Genomic DNA, 23162 nt, shown 5'->3' with positions numbered 1-23162 from the left:
GCATTTATATTTCACATTTAAAATTCGTATGTGTTAAAAATCACGTCAAGCCATGACACTCCTAAAAGTACTCTGGAAAGTACTCTTCTAGATCATTCAAGCAGTTCTGTTTACATTTATGTTAAAAATAACCTTTGGACCGTGTATTTCAGCAACCAAAAAACCCTGCTTGCCCTATTTCCATGTAAATTCCTATTCCAGTTATAGTTACTAAGACAAACAAAAGACTAATCTTGTATAAATATGAAACACCAGATACAGGGAATAGGTGACACATTTTCAGACCCTACTTCCCGCTTTCCTTTAGCAGGCCTCCCTCCGTTAGCAGAGGTAAAAGAGCTTGTATTTGGTTTATGGCAGTGAGGAAACTGTAGCCATGACCCTGGGGCAGGAACGTGACTGACGCAAGAGGCTCAGAATGGTGATGGCCGAACATGACGTGCCATGTGTGAGAATGGGAGAGGCACCTTGTAAGTGTGTTTATTTACCAAATTATATCAAAGTGATTTGTATGCTCATGAAGAGACCACAGGTGGGAGGCGGGATGACTAAATAACATTGTCACAGGAGAGTGTTTTCATGACAGGAGATAGGACAGCAGTTGGGTATTCTGATGAACAGTGTTTGACAGAGTTGTTTGGTGCATTAATGACCTAGCTGCAGGAATGTGGTTTTGCAGGTATGTGCATGGTCAGACAGCCTGGTATGTAATCTACCAATAGATTGCCTAAGGGTTGTTATGATAACCAATCAGACAGTAGGGCTGGTGTGCTTATGGTGAGACAATGTGGCAGGTGTGTTCACAGTGAAACGGTATAGGCAGTGTGTTCACAGTCAGAGTGTGCGGCTGGTGTGTTCATAGTTGCAGTGTGTGTCCAGTGTGTTTACGGTCGGACCGTATGGTCAGTGTGTTTTTACGGTGTACCTGGCCAGCAGAGTGACTCCATCAACGTGTCGATGCAGATCCTTCATCTTGTCCCAGGCCCCCTCCAGAGCCAGGGGCTCCATCAGCTCATCCAGATGGGCACGGGCCAGCAGAGCACGCAGGGCCTCCACCGCCACCCTGCAGCCATGGCAACACGGGTCATCAGCAGCAAAAATGTGCCCCTCCACTACTTCAGTGCATCTGTGTGGGTACCTCTGTCTTGCCTTGTCATATGATGTGAGTGAGGCCGGGGTAAGTGCTGCTCTCTCACCCGCTTACGTAGGAAGCGCTGGGGAGCTTGCCAGGCACCCTCCTCTCTGGGCTCCCACCGCTGCTTGCCTCTCTTGGGGGCTGCACCCCAACGCTGGAGCCCAGGCGCACCAGGAGAGCCCCAAAGAGCCGGGGGAACAGGGCCGCCACCACCTCCTGCGTCTGAGAGTTCATCAGCATCTCACGCAGAGCACAGGTCATCTGTGTCACCAGGGGGACAGGGAGGATCAGCAGTCAGGACCGGGATCAGTGTTTAACAGCACTCCCAGAGCAAAATAAACCCAGGGAAACTGCAAAAAATGTATCAGCACAGCATGGGCCACCTGCTTCGTAGGGCTTATGTAGGCCCAAATGAAATCTTATCATTTTTAAATGCTTATTCTTTCCAGAGAAACTTAAATAACCAGTCATCAGTTAGAACTATGTGTTAGTAGTTAAAACTAATTAAATCTAATGTTAATAGCAAAGTATTGGCCACTTCTTCAGCTGCACCACGATCTCCACAGAGCACCTGTGTCCTTTGCTACTCACAGCTAACGGGTCACAGGTGGCCACTTTGACTGCGCTGGACCTCAAGATGGACTCCCTTTTGTCCACGTAGGGGACCAAAATGTTGAGCTTCTCCAGGATTATCTCCATGATCTGAAAGGCCAGAGTGCTGTCACCCCCCAGAGAGTGCCACATCTCACAGCTCCAGCTGTAAAACACAGCACACACTGCCTTTACATGCAGCTAGTGGGATGCTCCACAAAAACACACATTTTGCTTTAATGTGCTTTATTTGGTTAACAACAACACACAAATCCTCACTGCATCAGCAGCTGTGCATCTGTGTCTGGGTGTGGTATGTTGGTGTCCCACAATGCAGTGCATTCTATCAGGGTTACAAGGGTAGAACATTTGCTCTCTCACTGTGCAACCATGAGTAAAACACCATGTTAATGCTTTGTCCACCAATGAGAAGTGTCGGTTAGCTGTCACAGAGACAAAAAGGGAAGAGGTAGGCAAATTTTTTTTGTGTGTGTGTTTTTGTATACCTCTACTCCCCTCTCACCGTTTTTGGAACTCCCAAGTGTACCAGACTAAACTCTCCACAATACCCACAATACTCCCACCAAAAATCTCAGACTTGAACTCATGTCTGGGCTGTAGAGCTCAGCCTGTGCTCTGAACAAGCACCTTACGAGGGTGAGCCTATCGGGTGCCATTACATCAAGAGTGAAACTTCAATAGGACTAAGCAAGAATGAGCTGATTTTAAGGCATGCAGTTACACACAGTTTATCAGATACATGCCTTGCGCAATGTGTTAGGCCTAGAGCAGTGCAGGTTATGGATAACCTCTATTCACACTCTGTTTTACAAATACAAAGCTTGAGAGTTTACCCTCACAAGGAAACTTTGCTAATACAAAAGTGTCAAAATGTGCACTTCTGACTTCTGATAAGACCTGAAGTTTTTCAAGTGATTGAGAGAGAGAGTGAGAAAGAGAGAGGTGGGCAGGCCATGGACCAAATCTCACCTGTCAAAGGGCAAGGGGGAGCAGATAAGGGAGTCAACGACAGTGTGCAGGTGCTGGGCAGCGAGGACTAGGACAGACTGGGACACCACTGCCTTCACTTGCTCATCTGAGACCGCCTGCATGCGAGCCCGCAGAGCCTCCACCACCTGTGGGACCTGGGCCAAGGAGAGTCACAGCCAATCATAACCCCTCAAAGGTCACAGCCAATTACTCCCTTGGCCAAGGTCACAGCCAGTTACAACCTCACTCAAGATCATAATCTTGCCCAAGATTACTGCCAGTCGTAATCTCACCCAAAATCACAGCCAGGTCACATGCAACCGCAGCTGAAACGCATCAGAACAACAACATTCCAGGGTGTGTTTGCATGTGCAGAAACACAAAATAATTAAATAATAAATAACAAACTGGGTTAAATAAAGACAGAACAAACACACAATGAGAGTTTTTTTGCAGTATTCCTTTGTGAGCTTGAGGCCTGTCCATTCACAAAATAAGGCCTCACATGAAAAGAAAGTGAGCAAGCCCTTCTGTAGTAACATCAAACAACAGCACTGAACTAGGTGCCCTAGTTACTTAGAGAAGTACCTAAGCATTCCAAAGGAAACAGGCTTCTGAAACATCCTTTGATACAAATGGCACAGTATGGTGGATTCCAAAATCTTCACAGCATGAACAAAATGCTCAGGTATGGGACAGAGAACTATAAAAGGTTAGTCCAATTAACCTTGAAATACGAGCAGGAAGAACAGGTTAAGAAATCCTCAGGACATGCAGCCAGAGAAAACACAGCTTTAAACTTCTATCTACATTTCGCTTTTGAAGTCTTTTATTTTGTCTGTCATTACATATTTGCAATCTCTTGATTGAGGTTATTTTATATGATAGGCACTGAAGTGATTGGTTGTTCCACATGCCAGTCAGCTTCTGCGTGAGTGACAAAAACTGTCAGGACTATGGATTGTGGACTGTCTTGGAAATTAACAACCAAGAGGATCATGGAAAAAAACTAGATGTGGTGCTGTGTTTTTAACAGTTTGGTGACAGTCTGTCAGGCTTTGAATGTCATCCATACACACAGACTGGGGGGAGGCATGGTCAGCATTAATGTCAGTTTCATAGGCAGGAGGGCCAGTGCATTAATACTAAGAGAAATCCACTAATCACAAATCAAGAATAAGGATGTAATGTTATCCCTCAATGTTTGTGCCTGTGTGCAATGATGCCAATGCTGTTTTAAAGGCATCAGCCATTTTCTCTGCTTTTTATTTTGCTGGCCTGTCCATCTACAGGACTGAACCAGAGCATATATTTATGCAAGGGGACAAAAATGACACTATTAGGAGACACCACTAAGATTTCAAGAATTTTAAAAAAGAGACATAGTACTGGAAAGACGGGCAAGGGAATCAACCAGTGAGGGACTGCTGGAATCACGTCATTAATCTGTTACAGTAAGCATCAACAAAACAACTGACAGAATAATTTCAAACAGGTGAAGCCAAATGCAGTCTTTTTGAAGACTGCACAAAACAACTGAATCTTTCTGTGTTCGCTCTAACATAATGCAGCAGCGCCCTCTTGTGACATATCTGCAACTCTTGCTCAACTTTCCAGTGGAGGCCCTGCCCTGCTCTACCTGCTCTAGTGCAATAATATTAATGATAATAATAAATTTTGCTAGCATCACCCTGCAATAGCTCATACGCTCACTGCTACAGTGGGATTTTGGGAGACTGGGGCGAGCGGTGCGGAGCTGTGTACCAGGTCCAGCAGGCTGGGCCCTCGGTCTCTGAGCAGGCTGTGGAGGACCATGCTGCAGGAGCAGGCGCAGTTTGGCTGGGGGTCCACGAGCCCCTCCAGCAGCGTGAAGATGAGAGCGGGGAGCTGTGGCTCAGGGACACGCTTGCTGATTATCTGCAGAGAGAGAGGGACAGCACTGTCAGCACATGGGGAAATTGGACAACCAAAATAAATGCTACTTTAACAAATGCCAAAATACTGCAGCACAGAGTATGAATGAACAGCACTTTCATCTATGCATAGATGAAATATATATATATATATATATATATATATATATATATATATATATATATATATATATATATATATAAAGCATAGATATTAGTATTTAAAATATATACCTTAGGATCTCAATTGTATATTTTAGCATATATTACTTTTTGTATAAAAAGCCAGTAGTATTCAGGATTAATGTGTAATACCAAAGACATGTATATTGTTTGGGATGACGCTACCTGTTGTATAACATTTATGGTTCATCTCTGAAAAATATCAGCACTTTAATGTACTATTGCCTTTACCTCTATTTAGAGTTTTAATACAAATTCATTTTTTCAAGTTGATGAGTATTTTCTCTGATTGGGACAGCATATTTCTGTGAACTGATCCAAGGACCTGGCACCCCACACCTATTTTTGTCTACAAAGCTTTTGTGCATGGAGGTGAAACCCTCAGAAGGCAGCTTCCTTTGAGTATTCAGGGTGCAGCCTACCAACATTATCACTGCGTGATAACCATTTGGCAGAACCAAATGCATTCCCTGGGTTCATTTCAGAGTGATTTGGAGAACACACTGTGCTTGTGAGTAATAAAAAGCGTAATGTGGTGCCTTGGTCAGCTCAGAGCAGGCTCTGTACAGGGCCGCTGGGTCAGAGATGTTCAGCTTCTCATACAGGCTGGGAAGGCTCTCCACAGCTTCCTCTCTGTGGTCTGAGGAAAAACCTGGAGGAAGAAACCACAGAGCACAGTGTCAGCAGCTCTGGTAGGAGCCACAGACGACAGCCTTCAGACAGTGTGTACATTACATTACATTACATGACAAGCATTTAGCAGACACTCTTACCCAGAGCGACTTCCAGCATAATAGAAGTGTATCCATTCAATTTAAACAAGCAACAGTGTCAGACCAGGCTAACACCACTCCAGACCAGTAAGTATGAGCATAACACTATTCAAGCCCTACCACAAGTAGTGCAATGTGACAGCCAAGTATACTACAACAGTCCCTAGAATTAAAATACATCACAACACTACATGTAAAATAAACATCAAATACTAGAGGTAGCAGGTGTTGGGGGGTGGGGATTGAAGTGGAACTAAGATACAGACTGAAGAGGTGGATCTTCAGTCTGCTGCAAGAAGCATTAAACAGCATTAAATCTGTTGTATGTGTGTATGTTGTCCCTTCAGCCTGTGTCGGTGGCACGCCCTGTACCTCACCTTCATAGGTCAGCTGTATGCACAGTAGCGTGTGGATGGCCTGTACGGCCGCAACCCTCATGATAGGGTTGGGGTCTGTGCACCGAGGAACAAAGCGTCCCAGCAGAGAGCCCAGATTGTGGAATGTTCCTATCTTCTACAGAGAGACAAACAAGCTGATTCAACAAGCGATCAGAGCTTTCCCATTAACCAGAAGAAAACTTAATGATTGCTTGGTCACGTGAAAGACACTGGTCCATCCTAAAATGGATCTGACTTTCTGTTGCATTAGTGTACGTGTGAGGGCTCCCAGAAGCAAGAGGATTCCTAATGCATTCTAAGTGAATTGGGTTCAGCATGTTGTGCACATTAACACATGGCATAGTGGCCACATGTTCATTTCTGGACCTGGGACTGATTACCAGTTTCTTCACAAAAAATTGTTCCAGCATAAATTCTGTGGTATTAATATGTTGTTGCCTGTGTTTAAAATAACATAAATCACCCAGAGTAAGGGGGCAGCGTCTATCAAACTGACGAAGAACCTTACTTTGACACTGACGTTGTTCAGGTAGAAATCCAGCAGCTCAGCTGTGGTCTTCATTGCTCGCTCCCGTTCATGGTCCAGCGCTGAGCTCAACCAAACCTCAACATGCTGAGAGGACCAAACCGCCAGAGTTATGCCTGCTCACAGCAGCAGGTGCGACACCAGCACAGGCAACACACTGGGCAGCCATTTCACTGTGCCTTTTGCCTCAGGACCCAACTCCCAATTCAGTCGACCTATGTTCTCAAATTTAACACACTACTCACCAATACAAGTGTAAGTTCAGTTTAACTACAGCTCAGCAAGTTCAATGATCACCATTATTATTCGGGAAACTGGTTAAATTGTTTTTAACACAAACAATTTTTCGCCCTTTCATTTTTGGGAAGAATGCTTGTGTCAAAGTGATGGATGAATGTCAGCTGAAATCTATGGGTTAGTGTCTTCTTTGATGATGCCCATAGGACTGCAATACCTTGAACACACTCTGAAGTCCATCTGGAGTCACGTCTCGCACCAGGACAGTCTTAAGGAGATCCTCAAGAGCACTGAACGTGTCTGCATACAGAGCCTGCGGAGGAACACTGCTATTAGACGTATCTATCGCTCTCATGCTAATTTTACCATTAATTCCCTCCCAATGATTACTGCACTGTCTTAAAGATGTGTGCTTAATGATAGGTTCCAATTAAAAGGCTAGAAACAACTTTAAAGAAAAGTAAAAAAAAAACAAAGTTTTTCTTAAGTTTAGTTAAAGTTTAGTTTGTTACACTGAGTGCATTCATGACTGATATTACGTTTTATCTATGTGACACATAAATACAGGATGTCTCCTCTGAGGCACTTGTGTCAGGAATAGTCCCATTTTAAGTTAATCTCCAGGACTCCACTGTCGAACTGTGAATCGCAAAGGGGAACCAAACTCAGAGCTGTGACAAGCTGTCAAGGGTTCCATCCTGAGGAGTGCAGCTTCTGTGCTCTACAGAGAGGACAGAACCATCATTACAGCATTCGCACACCACCTCTCTGAGCTCCGGAATGCGTAAAAGCAAATGAACCCTCCCAACCCTAATACCTACAGGGGAATGGGGGCGGGGGTAGCATTTGTACCTCTGTTAGCTAACCCATTCAGGGATATGAGGGGGTACAAGGGGAACTGGGGCGGTGAGGGGGTCCTCACCTCCCTCTGCCGCGGGTCCAGCACCTCTTCCTCCTTGCCCTGGTCTGGCTCCTCCACCGGGGGCAGCCCAAACACGCTGTTTAGACAGGTGTGCAACATGTCAGCCTTTTCCTTCTCTGTCAGAGCAGGGTCCAGGGAGCTGGGACCGCCAGTCAAAGGTAAACACCGTCGCTCATCGCCAGCTCAAAGGGGACGCCCCATGCCCCCCTCCCCCCCATCCGAGCATCTGGGACAGGGGTTCAGCTTCTCGAAAGCGTGGCCTCTCAGCCTCACTGGCATCTCAGCCTTTGTGACACTAACGGCATCGTGTGAAAACATGGCACCTTTCCAGATTTTCACTGAAACCTCAATGGAGCTGTGGAAATTTTAGTACTCAATCATCAGAATAAAGGCTACTTAGTGGAATTAGTCTGTAATAAACATTAACCAGGACGAGGCGCTGAAAAGGAAGAGACAGGACAGGAACAGACAGTTGGTGTGTCCACATATCAGGGAGTCTAAAATGTGCGGCTGGATTTCTGCACATAATCTATTATCATGAAGGATACAATAGGTTGGCACATGTAGTCATAGCAAGATGGCGAACTGGATTCCTCATGACATCGGCTGGTTCTGCCTTAATAAAGTCCTTCAACAAAACAGAGAAATGTGATACTGGCAATTCCCTCAACACAAAAACTTTCATTTTAACGGCACAAACCAGGACTCTACAGTGCAAAAAGAAAAGCAAAGCATGAATTTTAACATGCATTAAAAACTGAACTTTAAACTTAACTTTAAAATTAAACTTAAAACTCTTTATTGATGATTGATGATTTAACTTTCTTCAGCATGAACATCACTGACTCAGTGGTGAGTACACACACTTGTACACCTCCATTTTGTCATTGCCATTACAGGCAGAGTACCTCAGTCACACAAGCGGAGGGCTACTGACCATCATTACACCCATGAGCTCCAGCTTGCGTGAGAACAGGTAGCCTTGCCGGCGCACGCAGGCACAGACGGCCTGGGCAATGAGGCCCACACTCTGGATCAAGCTGAGCTTCATCGTCAGGTCCTGATAGGAGTCAGGGGCACACAGACACACAGATAACACATGATGACTTCACCACAGTGGTAGGCCAAGGCCAGGGCCTCAGCCAGCAAAACTCATGCTGTGAATGGCCAAACAGCCAGCAAACAAACTGGTAAATACCAACTCTTGGAGCCCCTCCTCTACAAACAGATCTGAAGTGTAACCAAGCAAATCTCTTTAGAGGCAATAATGACATGATCCAAATGCATATCTTCTAATGTCTAATGCCTGAACTGTCTATCAGAAACAGTTTTAAAAGCTCTGTGGCACTGTGGGTCCCTTAACTGTGTTCACTGAGAGTGGGGTTACGATTCATAGAAAATCATTTAATCAGGTTTGATGCCTTTACAGGAGTCCAAGACATGATTAAAATGTAAATATTACAGGAGGAAAGACAAAGAGAATTATTCAAACCAAAGTATTAATCTACCAATTTCTTTTTCAAAGTGTTTTCGTAAAGATCTAATATTCATTTATAGTCCTTATGGATGAAAGAAATATTTGACATAACTGAAGAGGTTGAAATTCAACATCATGGTTATATTCAGGCCTTCATAATCAGCTAATCAGAAATTATTCAGATCTTTAAAAAATCTTAAAACATGAGCATGTATGACATTACACAGGTCTGTGAAGCCAAGCACATAACTACAATTATCACAAGATGTTAGCAGGAAACTGGGAAGTTTGGAATTGACTGCATTAGCATGAAACTCTGAGAGAAGCTTTCATTAAAACATGCAATTTTCTGAAGTCACGAAGGGTCAGTTTAACTAATTCAACTCTAATTTCGACTGGTTCAGAAGTCAATAATGGCACAGAAGTCCCTTGAGGAAATCAGTATGGTGAGGCAGTGGAATTCCTGCCTATGAAAAGCATGAACTTTTCAACATCAGAGTCAAACACTGGAGATTTAGTATTACGTTGTTCAAATCTGCCAATGCCTTTGGCTCATTACACAAGACCACATGCTTACTTCCAGATATAACAAAGAAGCCAGGCATTTCTTCTCTGTAGTGAAACATGGACTTGAGTATTTTACTTCCTGTACAACTAACCCAAACTAAACATCAGATGGGCCCACTGGAGCTTTTTTAAGAAGTTCAGAAAGATTCATCTTGGGACATTGCTACCTGCTTGCCAAGATTCAGAGAGGCAGTTTAGAGAGTTGAGGGTTTAGTTAAAGAAGAGAGCTGTTGTGCTGGTCTCCTTTGACGATACCTTGGTCTCAACTTTTACTCCCAGAACCTGTATAACATAAAAGTAACAGGGGTTTAACGTTTCGCATGTGCGTTGTTTCAGTGGAAATGCTTTATTTTTCTAGTGTTCATTTTTAAGAAAAGCAACTCTGTCAGTCCATAAAACACCTTTTTCCTCCTGTGGTGGCAAAATCATAAATACAATAACACTACATCACTACCACCTTTTCAGATAACAATATGCCATACTTATGCTAAGACAACTTTTAATATACAACTCTCTGTAAGAGGAGCAAAGCATCTTTTAGGAGGACTGGATACCTACTAGCAAGGTCTTGTTTAATAATATTATGGTGACATTCTTTATTCTGAAGTAAACTCCCATAAATGCAGTCTGGTTATATGAAAATCACATTTACTGATGGTTCCGTGTGACATGAATTCAGCTGGTAATGTGTGAAGAGAGTTTGCCTACAAGCTTTGTTGAATGGCGCTTTTTAAAAATAGCCTTATTTTCCTGTACTCTGCCTTTGAGGGTAGCACCAACTGTCTGATCAGCATGTCCTTACCCCTCCATAGCTAAACCATAAGAAATCATTCTGTGGAATGCCAACCAAAGCAAGCGCGGTATTCCAGGGACCATAAAAACGGATTTTCAAGCATAATGTTAAACCGCAGCTATTCCACCTATTTATCTTGCTATTAAGGAAAACATCACAGTTTCACGGCGAAAGGCAGAGGTATTTTCTGGCCATATCTAAAGCCACCAAAAATGTTCTGGAGGTCTGATTACGTTTCAACCATTCATTTTCAAATAGAGCAGCTAAACCAGTTTCTCTCTCCCATTAGGAGAGGAGCTAAATCACGTCTTAGAAAATATAGGACTAAATGTATATTCAATGACACGGGGTTCAGTACCCCTCTGACTGTCTGGTGCCCAGGCTGTGAGGATACACTGGAGAAAGGATTCGGGGGGTAACTGAGGATCTCAACCAGGGTATTTAACAGTACCGCTAGCGGTTTGCAAAATGTGTGACATGTGACAAACATTGTAAAATATATGAAACTGCACTCCAGGTGAATCACTGAGATGTTTGTCAGGATGGTTGAGAACTCCTGACTTATTGTATATAGGGGATTGCTGTGTACCTTAGTGTTGAAGTGCTTGCTGATGTTCCGTAAGATCTCTGAGTCAATCTTGCCCAGGATTTGGTCCTCTGGGGCATGGAGGGCCACATACCCATAGCACAAGATCAGCGTGCTCTTCACCTTCTCAATGTCCATGTCACTCTTGTCCTGTGGCCAGGAGAGGCAGCCACAGGCCAGTGTCAACACAGGCTAATGCACAAATTGTCATTTCTGTCACACCAGCACTCAATCACAAAAAACAACATTCTTATAGGGCACTTTGGAGGACACTCTGAAAGGACCAAACCCAGGAAAGAAATTTGATTGGACACCCCAAACTTTAATAAATCAACACTGTGAGGACATCAACTGAGCACAGGTGCATATGCAAACAATGCCCTTCCCTGAATTTAATTTTTCTTTTTGAATAAGTATACCTGGCAACATCCTATAATTTCAAGTTGTGACTACATAATGCCTTTGTTCAACAATATTATAACAGAAAATATCAAGCACATTTCGGATAAACACTCTAGGTGCCCCTGGCATGATGGGAAGACGTTTTCTGTAGTTACCACTATAGTTATAGTGTGACACTGACAGATGATAATCTTGAGAACCTCATTCATAATGATAGACATAGTACAGTTCCTTCAACTTCATACTTTGGCTGTTATTCCACAGAATAATGCATTTTATTAACCATTCTGAAAAAGTGCAGTTGGATTCTTACTATCAGCAAAGCAGCATTCATCACATTCTCTGGGGGAGGAAAAACATTAAGCATTCCTGAAAGGCAGACTGAAGTTCATAAATTGTAGATTCCTCATTTTAAGATTAAACAAATCCATGTAATACCTACTTTAAGCAGACCAAATATTCCTGAGGCTTTCTTGAAGACATCAGATTTCCCAAAAGCTTCCAGCTTTGCCAAAGTATCTTCGAGATGGCTGCTGGCACAAAGCCCAATTCCCATTGCCGCTCCCTGTAAAACCGATTACCCCAAATACCCCTTATTAGCAGATCTCAAATTTATATTGCAACCTCAAAGTCTCAAACAATATATTTACATGATCCACTCTGTCCATGGCCCTTTCATTACAGACTTCAAAACCCCCTAAAATAATAATAATTGAAATCTTATAAAGAAACACAAAGTTGAATTAAAGCGCGAGGGCAGAAATAGCAGTTTAGAGGGTGGAAAAGAATTCAAAGCGACTGAAGGGGCCGGGCTGCTATCTGCCACAAGGCTGTCATTAAGCAGGCCATTCGGCCGACAAAATGGGTGAGACGTCCCGCTTGGCACAGTGCACAGAGGGAGTCAACAGAAATAACCTCTCGTTCTATGGCGTCCTGATGATGCGCACGGAGCAGGATCTCCTGCAGCTGCCTGGCCACTACCTCCTTGTTGCCGCAGTGCTGCAGGGTCACGCCGATGCACTTATACAGAAAGCACTGCAGGGTAACAGGGTAACAGAACAGGCGGGGAAGGTTACTGGGGCAACGGTGTGAATTGCTAGTACAATCTTGCTATGTCACAAATGGCTAGCATTATTGAACTGAACTTCCATGCAAACTTGATGAGGAGATAAAAACAAGTAAAAAAGGAAGCAATGAAAGCAACAGAACTTCAAGGCACGTGTCTGAACCAATGAAAAATCGCATTTTGTGATCAATGATGGATGACACATTTTACTCAATATTTGTTGATACACAAAAATTGTGAAATTATGTATCAGCAAATATTTCTGGTTTGACATTAGGTTTGTAATTGAGGAGATACTGTAGATACTGTCGAGAGGTGTGTATGTAGACAGAGAGAGGTGGGAGCGTGCAGACTACGTGAATGAGGTGTGTGAGTGGTAAGCAGGGTGGGAGCTCAATGTTCAGGTACTCCTTTTCACCTTCTCCTCCAGGTAGCTGTTGTAAGTGGACAGATAACGGGTCGCTTCGGTAGCAAGCTGGCAGTTCCACTTATCATACGAGATGGCCACCAAAGACTTGGACAAGAGCTATGATGAATAAACATAAATATAAACTGAAAACAAATCAAAGTTTCACTGTGTACAGCTGTTTGCCTATTCGTTTGCACACAAATACTATCACACCATGCAAAGCAATGCAACAAAGGCAAAAAACACCGGGGAGTACTGTACTTCAGCGAGATTTAATGAGATAAACCGAAGCGAACCTGGAGAAGACTTCCCTCCCAGCCTCGTCTGTTTAACGTTTCCTCTGTGGATTCTGAGCAGTCAGAGAGAGAAGGGTCATGAAAAGGTTAAAATGGAAATGTCTTTGCGAGACATCAGTATTCTCTAGGCCAGGGGGAGGGGGATAGTTCTGACTGTTGTTTCTGAACACTTCTGAACACTCGACGACTCAGTCTGAATCAAGTGTCATGTTAAAATCAAGAAGGCGATACAGTCTGAATGGTGAAAAGCGGTCACCTCCATTAATTTTGCAGAACAGTTAATACAGCTGTGTGATTAGGAGTTGGGGTGGAACAAAAACCAGAAATGGCTCTAGTGCTCCCAGACCTGGACTGCCCACTCCTGCTCTAGGCATCACTCTCCTGAACAGTGTCCCAAGCCTGCCGTAATTTCAAAGGATGCGTTTCAACACCATGATTTATTTCATAATTTCATTCTGCTTTCACTCCCCACCGCACAAAACAGCAGCGATGTGAGAAAGGTCAATCAACCAAAAATTGCTCACTCTTGTGTAAAAAAGGCACAGAAATAGCCTGTGATTGTAAAGGGGATCTTGGAGTTGTGCCCTCCCCTTTGAATCTGACACTAATAACTTCCAGTTCCACTCCGAGGGGGAAGAAACTGTTCTGTCCATGATACTGTACGTGATCCAACACAATCAAACACTTCACATGATTGAAGATCCGTGGTAACATTCACGGCCCCACTTGAATTCAAAGTAGGCTCTTTATGAGAGAAATCATTCACCAGTAACAGGGCTATGACGACCTTTCTCTTTTCTTTACATTTAGAAATACAACAATTGAAACTGGTGCTGTTCTTAATAATGGGAAGAGTTTTATGTATTAATTTATTTGTTGCTTGGTTTGTATGTTATTAGGTTCAGTGTACTGTCTTGCTATCCCTCAATTCATACAAACAGACAAACATAAGTTCAGACAGAGCAACTAAACATATTACAACATTTTTAAAGTAAATTCAACATTCAATTACCATTTTGGTACCAACATACACGTAACATTTTACTATGCTACCAAAAGGTGAGGTCACACCAATTCTGGGCCAAGGAGTTACCGTGCTGCACAGTATTTGAGTGGCCTTTTCAGGCAAAGCATTCTGCACTGTGATTGGCCCCTTACCCTCCAGGAAGTGCAGGAGGTGCGGGATCTCGGACTGCCATATACACTCGAGGTTGGGGTGAATGCTGGAGCTCAGGACGTTGAGCAGGCTCAGAGACGGGGCGCCCCGACCTCGGCCGCGGAAGGGGAGCGAGGCGTTGACCTGGGCCGTGCACAAAAAGTGGCAGGTTTTGCTCATAACCAGTCCCATCGAATCCCTGTCAACTCTTGAAACCTTGAGGCCTTGTCAGTCACTTACCAGTAGCCTCATCATGAGAATGTACGGTGAGGGGAGATTTTCTAAAACCAAATAAATGGAAAAAGTTTGAGCATTAGTCAACCAGTTTCTGCAAATCATAGAACTCAAACAGAGTAAATAATAATGTTTCTGGAGAAGGTCCTCTTTATCCCACAGATATATTTGTTATTTCTAATAAACATACAGTATTGATTTCAGAAAAGGGCCAAAGGACTTTAGATTAAGGAGTAGAGCGCCTGTCTTAAGTATAACTATACATTGTCACTAGATTACAGTCATTCAAAACAGACAAATCAGATTCATCTCAACAGTATAGTAATGGAAGTGGTCATAATGCAACTTTGCGCATTGAAGTCAACGATGAGGCTTGGATCCATGAATGCTTTCTTCTTATTGGCTAGAACGATGAGAGTCTGGCAAAGGGGTGTGGTGGCATCCGTGTACTGTGCCAGGGTCAGGTAGCAAAACAGGGAGGGCCAGAGAACCTGTGAGAGGGGCAGGACACCAGATCACACACAGTACGTGATAACGCCTCACACACAGGAAACCCGAAAGTTCCTGTTTCCTATTAGAATGGTGTCCTTTTAAAGAGATGATATCACAGCTATGTGAGGTGCTTGGGCATGAAATAAATCAAACTATCAACTTCAGAACACGAATAAAAAAACGCATCCATGAAGATTCATTCAGGTCCTTTTTTTCAATTGTTTTTAAACACCTCCTTCTGGACACACTACAAAAAGACCTCGCCTGTGACTCATAAAAGCTTCTGAGCTGAAGTGATGAAAGAGCCTTGTCAAATGTTGGTGTTTGGGTTGGTAACCATGCAGAAAGAATAGGAAACAAATCTGTGCTGTTACTAGGCAAAACATAAGAGGCCCAGCTATGATGGTGAAACTGTCTTACAAGCCTTTATAGGGGTATTTTCTCTCACCATGGAAAAGAAACTCATTTCTCCATCAAGGCACGTTAAGAATAACCTATCTGGTGTTTGCTGCCAGTCTAAGGGTGGGTGACTTCTACAGACAGCAACATCAATGCCATCCTTGGTATCACCTTGGAAACACATCCTGTGCTCACAATCCAAAGGGACATTTACTGATTTTTTTGCCAAAAAAAAAAAAAACATTCATGAAAAACCCCAGAACCCTCTGGAATCACTGTTAGCTGCAGCTTACAACTGTGATTTTTTCCTGGCATAACAGAAGACTGCATTCTGGTGGACCCCACAAGGCCAAGACAGTGTCACTTTTAATGTTAGTAACAATGTTAATATTTTGTGTGTAGAAGTAAAAAAAAAAAAAGCCCCGTAAACAATAACAACATCTCCCAGCCCCATGGGTAACGCTAATTCTTCAGTGTCACTGCTCAGATGTAATATGTACCACATTAGGTGGTAGAAATAAATTAGGCCTGTTTTGAAGCAGTTCTGTGGAAATCATCGCACAGATTACAGATTATGCTGTGGAAAAGTCAATGCAAAGCCATAAACACCTAATTATAAACTGAAAAATATTTATGGTGGAGGGGGAGGTCTGTTTAATAAAAATAGCATGACTCCCCGCAACCAGCTGTTACACTCTCCAGGAATGCAGCGGGAAGCTAATGTGTACAATTAAGGCGCCAGCATAATGCTCAGCTACAGCTACTGGGGCGGATGATTAATGTCCACTGTCACTGGCATAATGACTTCTGGTCTTCAGTGATGTAAGGGGGAGGATTATTGTGCAGAACAGGGGAGAGCAAGCACCTTCCTTAGGATGTTATTACTAGAAGAGATGCAGGGAGGCTGCAGTCCAGAGCCATGATACTCTGCCTACAGAAAGGCTTTCAAAACACGCAACATATGTTAACACACAGTCGTATGCCTAGTCTAAGATATTAGACTAGATATATACATACATACATACATACATATATATATATATATATATATATATATATATATATATATGTAGAAAATATATTATTTATGTCACAAAAATCATCAAATTTTGACATTTGTATATTTAATATGAGGAATTATGGTTTTTTAAAAATAATAAAAGAATTGCAAACCTGAAGTGGATGGTTATATTTTGTAGTCTGTAATATGTACATATTTGGCAGATGGGCGAGGTATATTCCCCTTGTCCTGCATTTAAATGAGCTCTCATGTGAGGGAGGGGTGGGACTCACGTCGGTCAGGTGCCCCACCGTGGTGGCGAGGAGGTGGAGCGTGCTCTCGCACATGCTCCGCAGCGCCTCATCGGTCACCTCCTCCAAGTCAGGGGGGCAGTCCCCACGCTGCATGCAGCCATGACACACAGGCACAAGGACACACAGAAACGCCATCAACGCCAAGCAGATCCCTCGCTGACACACAACCAGAGGACATTTTTTGTCAAAACTGCATGAAAATACTGTAACAACTCATAAGTGACCATTGCTGGTGGTGTAATCGCGGCCTTGCGTGCCGAAACGAGGACGCACAAACAATTATCTGCATGTGAGCAGCCCTGATGGTGTTACATGTGGGAGGTCCTGGCAGGGCAGAGGACAGACATACGTGGTAAGTATCAGGCAGGGCACAGTGCAGGATGATGAACCGCACCAACAGTTCTCCCCCCTCCAGCTCCAAATACCCATGGTGAGCCATGGCACTGATCACCTGAACCACCATTTTTTTCACCTGCAGGGGGCAGCAGAACACACTGCTCACTCACAGCACTGCGGGCATCAGGGCTCCTTAAATGCTTTCTCCTTTATGGTTTCCTACTGCAGTTTATACTTCACAGGGATTCAAAAAGCTGTGGGCAGCATCCCAAAGTGAAAAAAAAAACATACTGGGCTTACACAATGTGGTGGCCATACTAAATTAAATATAAAACCCCTAAGAGAGCAATAACTGTCAAAGAAGCAGTACGACTATTGATGCAAAATTGTAATCACCTCTATATATCCTTTTAGCATAAGGTCCTTACATTCAAAAACATGACTCACATGAAACACTTTTTTTAAAAATTGCAGCTTTTGTGTTGAATTTGGGTATAATTGCTACAAGAGGTCAGTATTTAGCTATTATAAAATATTTTACTAGCATATATCGACACAACAGTAGCCAATGATGCACCATGTGCTGTTCTAACTTGGACTGACTGATTTGGAGTTTGGTGTTCATAGAGAAGATAGCTTTGGCCTTTTAAATGAGTATTTGAGCCCTTTATTTTTCATCAGTGCATGAGAAACAACACAGACCAGAATCTAGAAATCACAGGTATTTCAACAAAAAACAAAAAAAAAGTTGCTGTAGGAATCGTGTGAGTCAGGCAAAGTATTGACACACAAAATAATGATGTTAAAACACGTACATCTACAACATATATGTCTAAGGAATTGTCATGTAGACAGCCATTGCCATGCGCTGCTGGTGATGCGGCGATAAGCTTACCTTGTTGCTATGATCGAGCATCGGCTGCCTGATACTGTTGAGAATGAGCAGCTTCTTGGTCTCCATGATGGTAGCTGAAGTGCCAGAGAGATTTATCAGCCAGTTAGAGCGCTGGACTCTCCAATTAAACTCATTATTTCCAAAGGTCCACGTTTGCATCATACAAGCTCGCAGTGGGCAGCCCCAGACCTGGACTTCTACACCACTTGCAGTTCTTCCATTTCAATTTCACTCTTAATCATGCAGCTGTGTCAGATATTTGGCTCAGCACATTCAGGTGTAAACTGTTAAGCCATGAACTCAAGGGACTCTGCACTTCACTGTATAGACAGCTGGAAAACCTCCTGGCTTGTGGCCCTCTGGGAGCAGGGGTCACCTTCTCCTGACAGGGGCGGGCATTCTCCCCAAAACCTGAGATAACTCGTGACTGTGCAGGGTGTCCCCTCATTACGGCGGCTGGTTTCAGGTTCTTACTGGAAGTGTTAATGAGGTGCTTCAGCACGGCCAGGGAGCCCAGACGATTGCGTTCATTGCTTATCTCCAGTTTCTGAAGGACGAACGGTATTACACGGTTGGGAAAAGTGTTGGCTGGATAGAGAGGTGGGAGAGTAAAAAGCCTTCATTAACTACATACTTTCTCCATTGCTCTACAAGAGAGCAAAATGTGTTACTGCTAATGTACAGCGCAAGCAACCCAACAAAAGCCACACCTATAGAGCACTGGATTACTGTTTACGGATTACTGGTATGTTGAGATATAAAATCAGTTTTTTCACTTTTTAGAAGTTAGAAGGAGGATACTTTCTTCATGTAAAAATATCCCAAATATTTTTTAAAAAGATAATCTAATCAAGAAGATCAATTAATGTCATGCTTTGTTAATTTATGCATGCACAGTACATAACATATTGTACAGTATTGAAATGTATGTAAACAAAATATTAACAAATGAGCCAATAACTGATTGAATTTCCACTCATCTATGGTAATATACACTGTTTATATCTAATCTTTTAGATGACTATAAAGATAGTTTGGCAGGTATTCCTTATATGTCAGGTTTTGTCATATTTTACTTCATAAGATTACACACACACACTATATATATACCAAAAACTCACGGTACAATAATACCACAATAAAAGTACACAATACGATAGTTATCGTGATATTAAAAAATGAAGGAAAATGATGACTTAAAAAATGATTAAAAAAAAAACTTAATAAAATTATTTCATTAAATAATATATCAGCATTTTTTATTCATATAAAATTTGTTTTCCCCTTTTAACTTAAAGTGTTTCTGACCTAAGCATGTGCAAAAATTGGCATGAATTGTCTTTGGCAATGAATGATTGAACTATGTATGTACAATTCAGTAACGGCTCCTGCCAAATCTCTAAGGGGGGGGCAATTGTTGTAATGATGGCTAAAGTGACCCGTTCAATGGGTAAATTAGCAGCTAGCTAACTAGACATTGTCACATTGCAAACAGAGCGTTAGCTACTTCGCAGCCTGCTAGCCACGTTTTCCCGCTCATACCAGCTCCGCCAAAATCCCCAGCTATACGACCCCCCCTCTTTGTAGATACTTGCTTGATGTTTAAATTTGGTCTGGGTGGTCCTAAATCTTCAGCTGCCAATTTATCCTGATTACTACGATGACTGAATAGTATTTCTCTTAATGACATGATCAAGTTACTCTGAGCTGAGGTAACATTAGCCATGGTGACCTTGAATGTGACAAGATCGCTGGCTGCCCCGGCGATCCCTACACCAGGTTACGTATGACGAAAGCACGTTAGTGCAAGCCCACCCAGAACCCATACAGATTGCATTGCAGCGCCTGCAGTACGAAAAAAAAATGCCTTAACATGAGAGTCTATCAAAGCGATCTGGGCGATTTTCAACCAGACTGAAATCCCCCGAAAGGGGCGGTAGTAGCGGTACTCCATGGAACACGACTTGACGCTGATTGGACTATGATATTCAGAGGCAGGACAAACTGTGTAGAACAGTCACAGCTAGCATAACACTGTGGTAGAATGTGATAGAAAAATTCCCTCCCTTTCCCCCTTTGCTGGTGCGTCGCCCAACCACCCTAAGGAACAAACTGCCCCCGTACAATTACAAAACAAAAACAATACAATTTTTGAGCTCCCGAGTGCCTCAGTCAGTAAAAGCACTCGGTCTGAGTGTAGACTGAGTACCACGACCCGGGTTCAACTCCGACTATGTCACTAGCCTACAGTGACCGGGAGCTCACAAGCGGAACACATTGGCTTCGTTCTGCTGGGGATAGGGGTGGGTATGTCGGCAGGGGCTTCAGTCCCATTAGCAACAGTGACCCCTGCTGGTCGATCAGGCACCTGTGGTCCACATGCCAAAGCTGCATACGAAATGTCTTCCTCAGACTCATCTCTGTGCTAGGTTAGCTTGTGGACCACAGTGCGAAAAGAAGCAGCGGCTGACATCACGTGTCTTGGAGGAGGGCACGTGCTTGTCCTCGCTCTCCCGGATTGACAGCGGGGGTTGTGTAATGGGACCGAACTTCGTTGATGACAAATTGGACATTCCAGAATTCGGGAATTGGCCGTTCCAAATTGGGGAGAAAATTAGGAAAAAAAAATACAATTTTCGACAAGGAGAGGTAGTAGAATGCAACTATGCTAGTGAAATAACCATGTAATATCCTGGTAGATTTCGTCACAGACCCACGATGGTATCGAGATATTTTTGTTATTGCGATCGCAAAATTCAATATATTTTTACATCCCCTAAAATATATATATATATAAAAAAATAATTGTTTATGCGAGAACATTCCAACTCATAAACACTGCACTACAATACACATGAATTCCTGCTGTCCCTGGACCTTTATAGGGCTTAAACAGCAGAGGTAAAAATGACAGCACATATTCTGCATCACCTACTCCAGTGCACTTAAACATTGATTAAAACTCTAAATCCTATCAGGCGCATGACCAGCGGATTAAATCTGTGCTCAACTGACTGTGACTCAAAGTTCAGTGCACACAGATTAGAGATCACAGCAACCTGAAAACATACTACCCTAGTCACAAGCACTCACACACATATTCTGTCACATCTTTGTCCGTAAGATGCAGCAAGCACCTAAACAGTGGTCATCAATGGCTCTTTGTCCAACAAAAAGGACAGTTTTAATTTTGACTGTGTGTAGTGTGACTGTGTGAGTGACTGTAATGTAATTTCATAGCCTTGATTGCTCTGAAGATGCACCCCTCACTCTTTCCTTATTTTAGAGGGCACAGAAAACCCACCCAGAATGTTGAAGCACCTCAGGACCTCATTATGGTTTTTCACAGTGGGTGGGTTTCTGTAGTCAACAGGTGTGCACACCTAGAAAAACAAAACAGAAGGCATACCAGAGCTGGACGTTTATCTTGAGTTAAAGCTGCAAACACTACAGTCAGATTAGGAATTATTACTGCTTATAATTATTATTACTGCATTAGGAAAGTAGGAAATAACAGTGGCACACTGAGCCCATCTGAATTTAAAAACTGTTTTTAAATTTAAATCCTCCACAGTTGACAGTTGCCATATATCACATGGGGAACCCTTACAGTTGTTACAATTGGTCGGAGAAGAGCTCAAACTGGGTGAACAGAAGCCTTTGACATTCATGGCTTGTCAGTAGAAATCTGTCATGCGTGACAAGCCTCTAGTTACTCCTCTGACCATCAACTCAGCCCTTCAGTCACAGAGAGGTCAAGGTCAAGAGCACGGCACGAACCGTGTTTCTGTGCTGCTGGTTGTTACCTGCTGGTGCAGAGCAGGCAGGAGGCCATCAATCTGGGACTCCAGCACCCGGCTCCCAGTGCTCACAGAAGCATCCAGAATCTGACACAGGCTCTGTGAAACCGGCACATGAATGCTCATCACGCAACTAGAACAGCACTGCCATGAGTCTGAAGCCGTCAAATGAACCAGCGCCCAAAGGTTTTAACCACAGTCCAAGAAATCAAGCCACATCCCACAAAAACTGAAAAACAAGAAAGTGAAAATCCTTTCTCCTAAATTTAAGGATCTACAGTAAGGGTGGTCTGTTCTAGTCCTAAAAGGCCAGATGGTTTCAGATTTTAAACGCTCTCAAAAAATATTCTACTTTAATCTAAATGTCACTGTGCAGAGAATACTTTTCCCAAATAATGTGTTTCACTCCAGAAAACATTCATTCACAGCCCTGTAGTTTTGTAAATTGTCTTCTGGCATGGATTACACTTACGTGATGCTTCCTGTGGTGTGTTTTGGGGTTCTGATTCCTCTGAGGGGATATCTGACCACTCCTCCTGGCAGAATTGCTCTGGGTGCTTCAAACCTTTTGGTTTCCGTTAGTGAACTGCTTTCCTGAGTTCTGACCACAAATGCTCCATTGGACTGAGGTCTGGAAACTGAGACGGCCAGGTGCGAACACTGATTTTGTGCTCAGTTAGCCATTTCTTAGTACATCTGGATGAAAGTTGTAGATCGTTCTCATGCTGGAATGTCCTTTTTTTCAAGCTTTGGGTTCTTAGCAGAAGCAAGTTTTTGGTCCAAATGTGCTGGTACATGTTGGAGTTCTGTCCAAATGAGTGCTCCAAGGCCCATACATGCATTAACAATCCCTTCCCATTTTTTATGCCAAAAACACAAACCTGCTGAACAGGTGAGCTCATGATGAGTCCCCTGACCTTGACCTTCATAATGCATACTACTAATGAACTACTTCTGCGCGTTTCATTCTTTTATATCCCAGGGAAACGGGGAGCGCTGGGATGCCTCCATATAAATTCATAAGCTTCCACTGAACTTCAATGTTTTTGTTGGATTTTATTAAGCAGATTTACTTGTGAATAATTGTAAATAATCATGATCCTTGTGTTTTCATGAAGAAAAGCTTTTATTTTTGAATAATATCATTTTGTTCTGTGCAATGATATTAAGATTGCATTGTAAAAACAATATTATATGGAAAAATTATCCAATATTTAATTTTTTTTCTTTTCTGAGCAAACATTTTCTGATCCTGTTAAATTGGGGGTGTGA

The 23162-nt window shown here is 42.9% G+C and overlaps 1 protein-coding gene across 1 annotated transcript in view; it reads right to left on the bottom strand.

Moving 5' to 3' along the window:
• LOC118796409 (maestro heat-like repeat-containing protein family member 1) overlaps nucleotides 1-23162 on the bottom strand; it is a 34456-nt gene that overhangs the window by 6744 nt on the left and 4550 nt on the right. Inside the window, exons 8-34 of the mRNA XM_036555272.1 lie at nucleotides 21897-21989; nucleotides 21395-21473; nucleotides 18565-18678; nucleotides 18091-18164; nucleotides 17209-17331; nucleotides 16839-16946; nucleotides 15001-15145; nucleotides 14661-14701; nucleotides 14423-14564; nucleotides 13265-13317; nucleotides 12978-13085; nucleotides 12409-12528; nucleotides 11936-12058; nucleotides 11095-11241; nucleotides 9968-9994; nucleotides 8606-8728; nucleotides 8217-8296; nucleotides 7669-7807; nucleotides 6964-7059; nucleotides 6492-6596; nucleotides 5963-6098; nucleotides 5352-5464; nucleotides 4481-4633; nucleotides 2717-2871; nucleotides 1727-1892; nucleotides 1197-1396; nucleotides 926-1063 (exon numbers count right to left, since the gene is read on the bottom strand). Coding sequence (XP_036411165.1) covers nucleotides 926-1063; nucleotides 1197-1396; nucleotides 1727-1892; nucleotides 2717-2871; nucleotides 4481-4633; nucleotides 5352-5464; nucleotides 5963-6098; nucleotides 6492-6596; nucleotides 6964-7059; nucleotides 7669-7807; nucleotides 8217-8296; nucleotides 8606-8728; nucleotides 9968-9994; nucleotides 11095-11241; nucleotides 11936-12058; nucleotides 12409-12528; nucleotides 12978-13085; nucleotides 13265-13317; nucleotides 14423-14564; nucleotides 14661-14701; nucleotides 15001-15145; nucleotides 16839-16946; nucleotides 17209-17331; nucleotides 18091-18164; nucleotides 18565-18678; nucleotides 21395-21473; nucleotides 21897-21989 — 3101 coding nt within the window. The remainder of the gene's footprint in view (nucleotides 1-925; nucleotides 1064-1196; nucleotides 1397-1726; nucleotides 1893-2716; nucleotides 2872-4480; nucleotides 4634-5351; nucleotides 5465-5962; nucleotides 6099-6491; nucleotides 6597-6963; nucleotides 7060-7668; nucleotides 7808-8216; nucleotides 8297-8605; nucleotides 8729-9967; nucleotides 9995-11094; nucleotides 11242-11935; nucleotides 12059-12408; nucleotides 12529-12977; nucleotides 13086-13264; nucleotides 13318-14422; nucleotides 14565-14660; nucleotides 14702-15000; nucleotides 15146-16838; nucleotides 16947-17208; nucleotides 17332-18090; nucleotides 18165-18564; nucleotides 18679-21394; nucleotides 21474-21896; nucleotides 21990-23162) is intronic.

Source organism: Megalops cyprinoides, chromosome 21, assembly GCF_013368585.1.
Source record: "Megalops cyprinoides isolate fMegCyp1 chromosome 21, fMegCyp1.pri, whole genome shotgun sequence".
NCBI classification, from domain to species: Eukaryota; Metazoa; Chordata; class Actinopteri; order Elopiformes; family Megalopidae; genus Megalops; species Megalops cyprinoides.
This window is presented reverse-complemented; position numbering and strand designations above follow the sequence as displayed.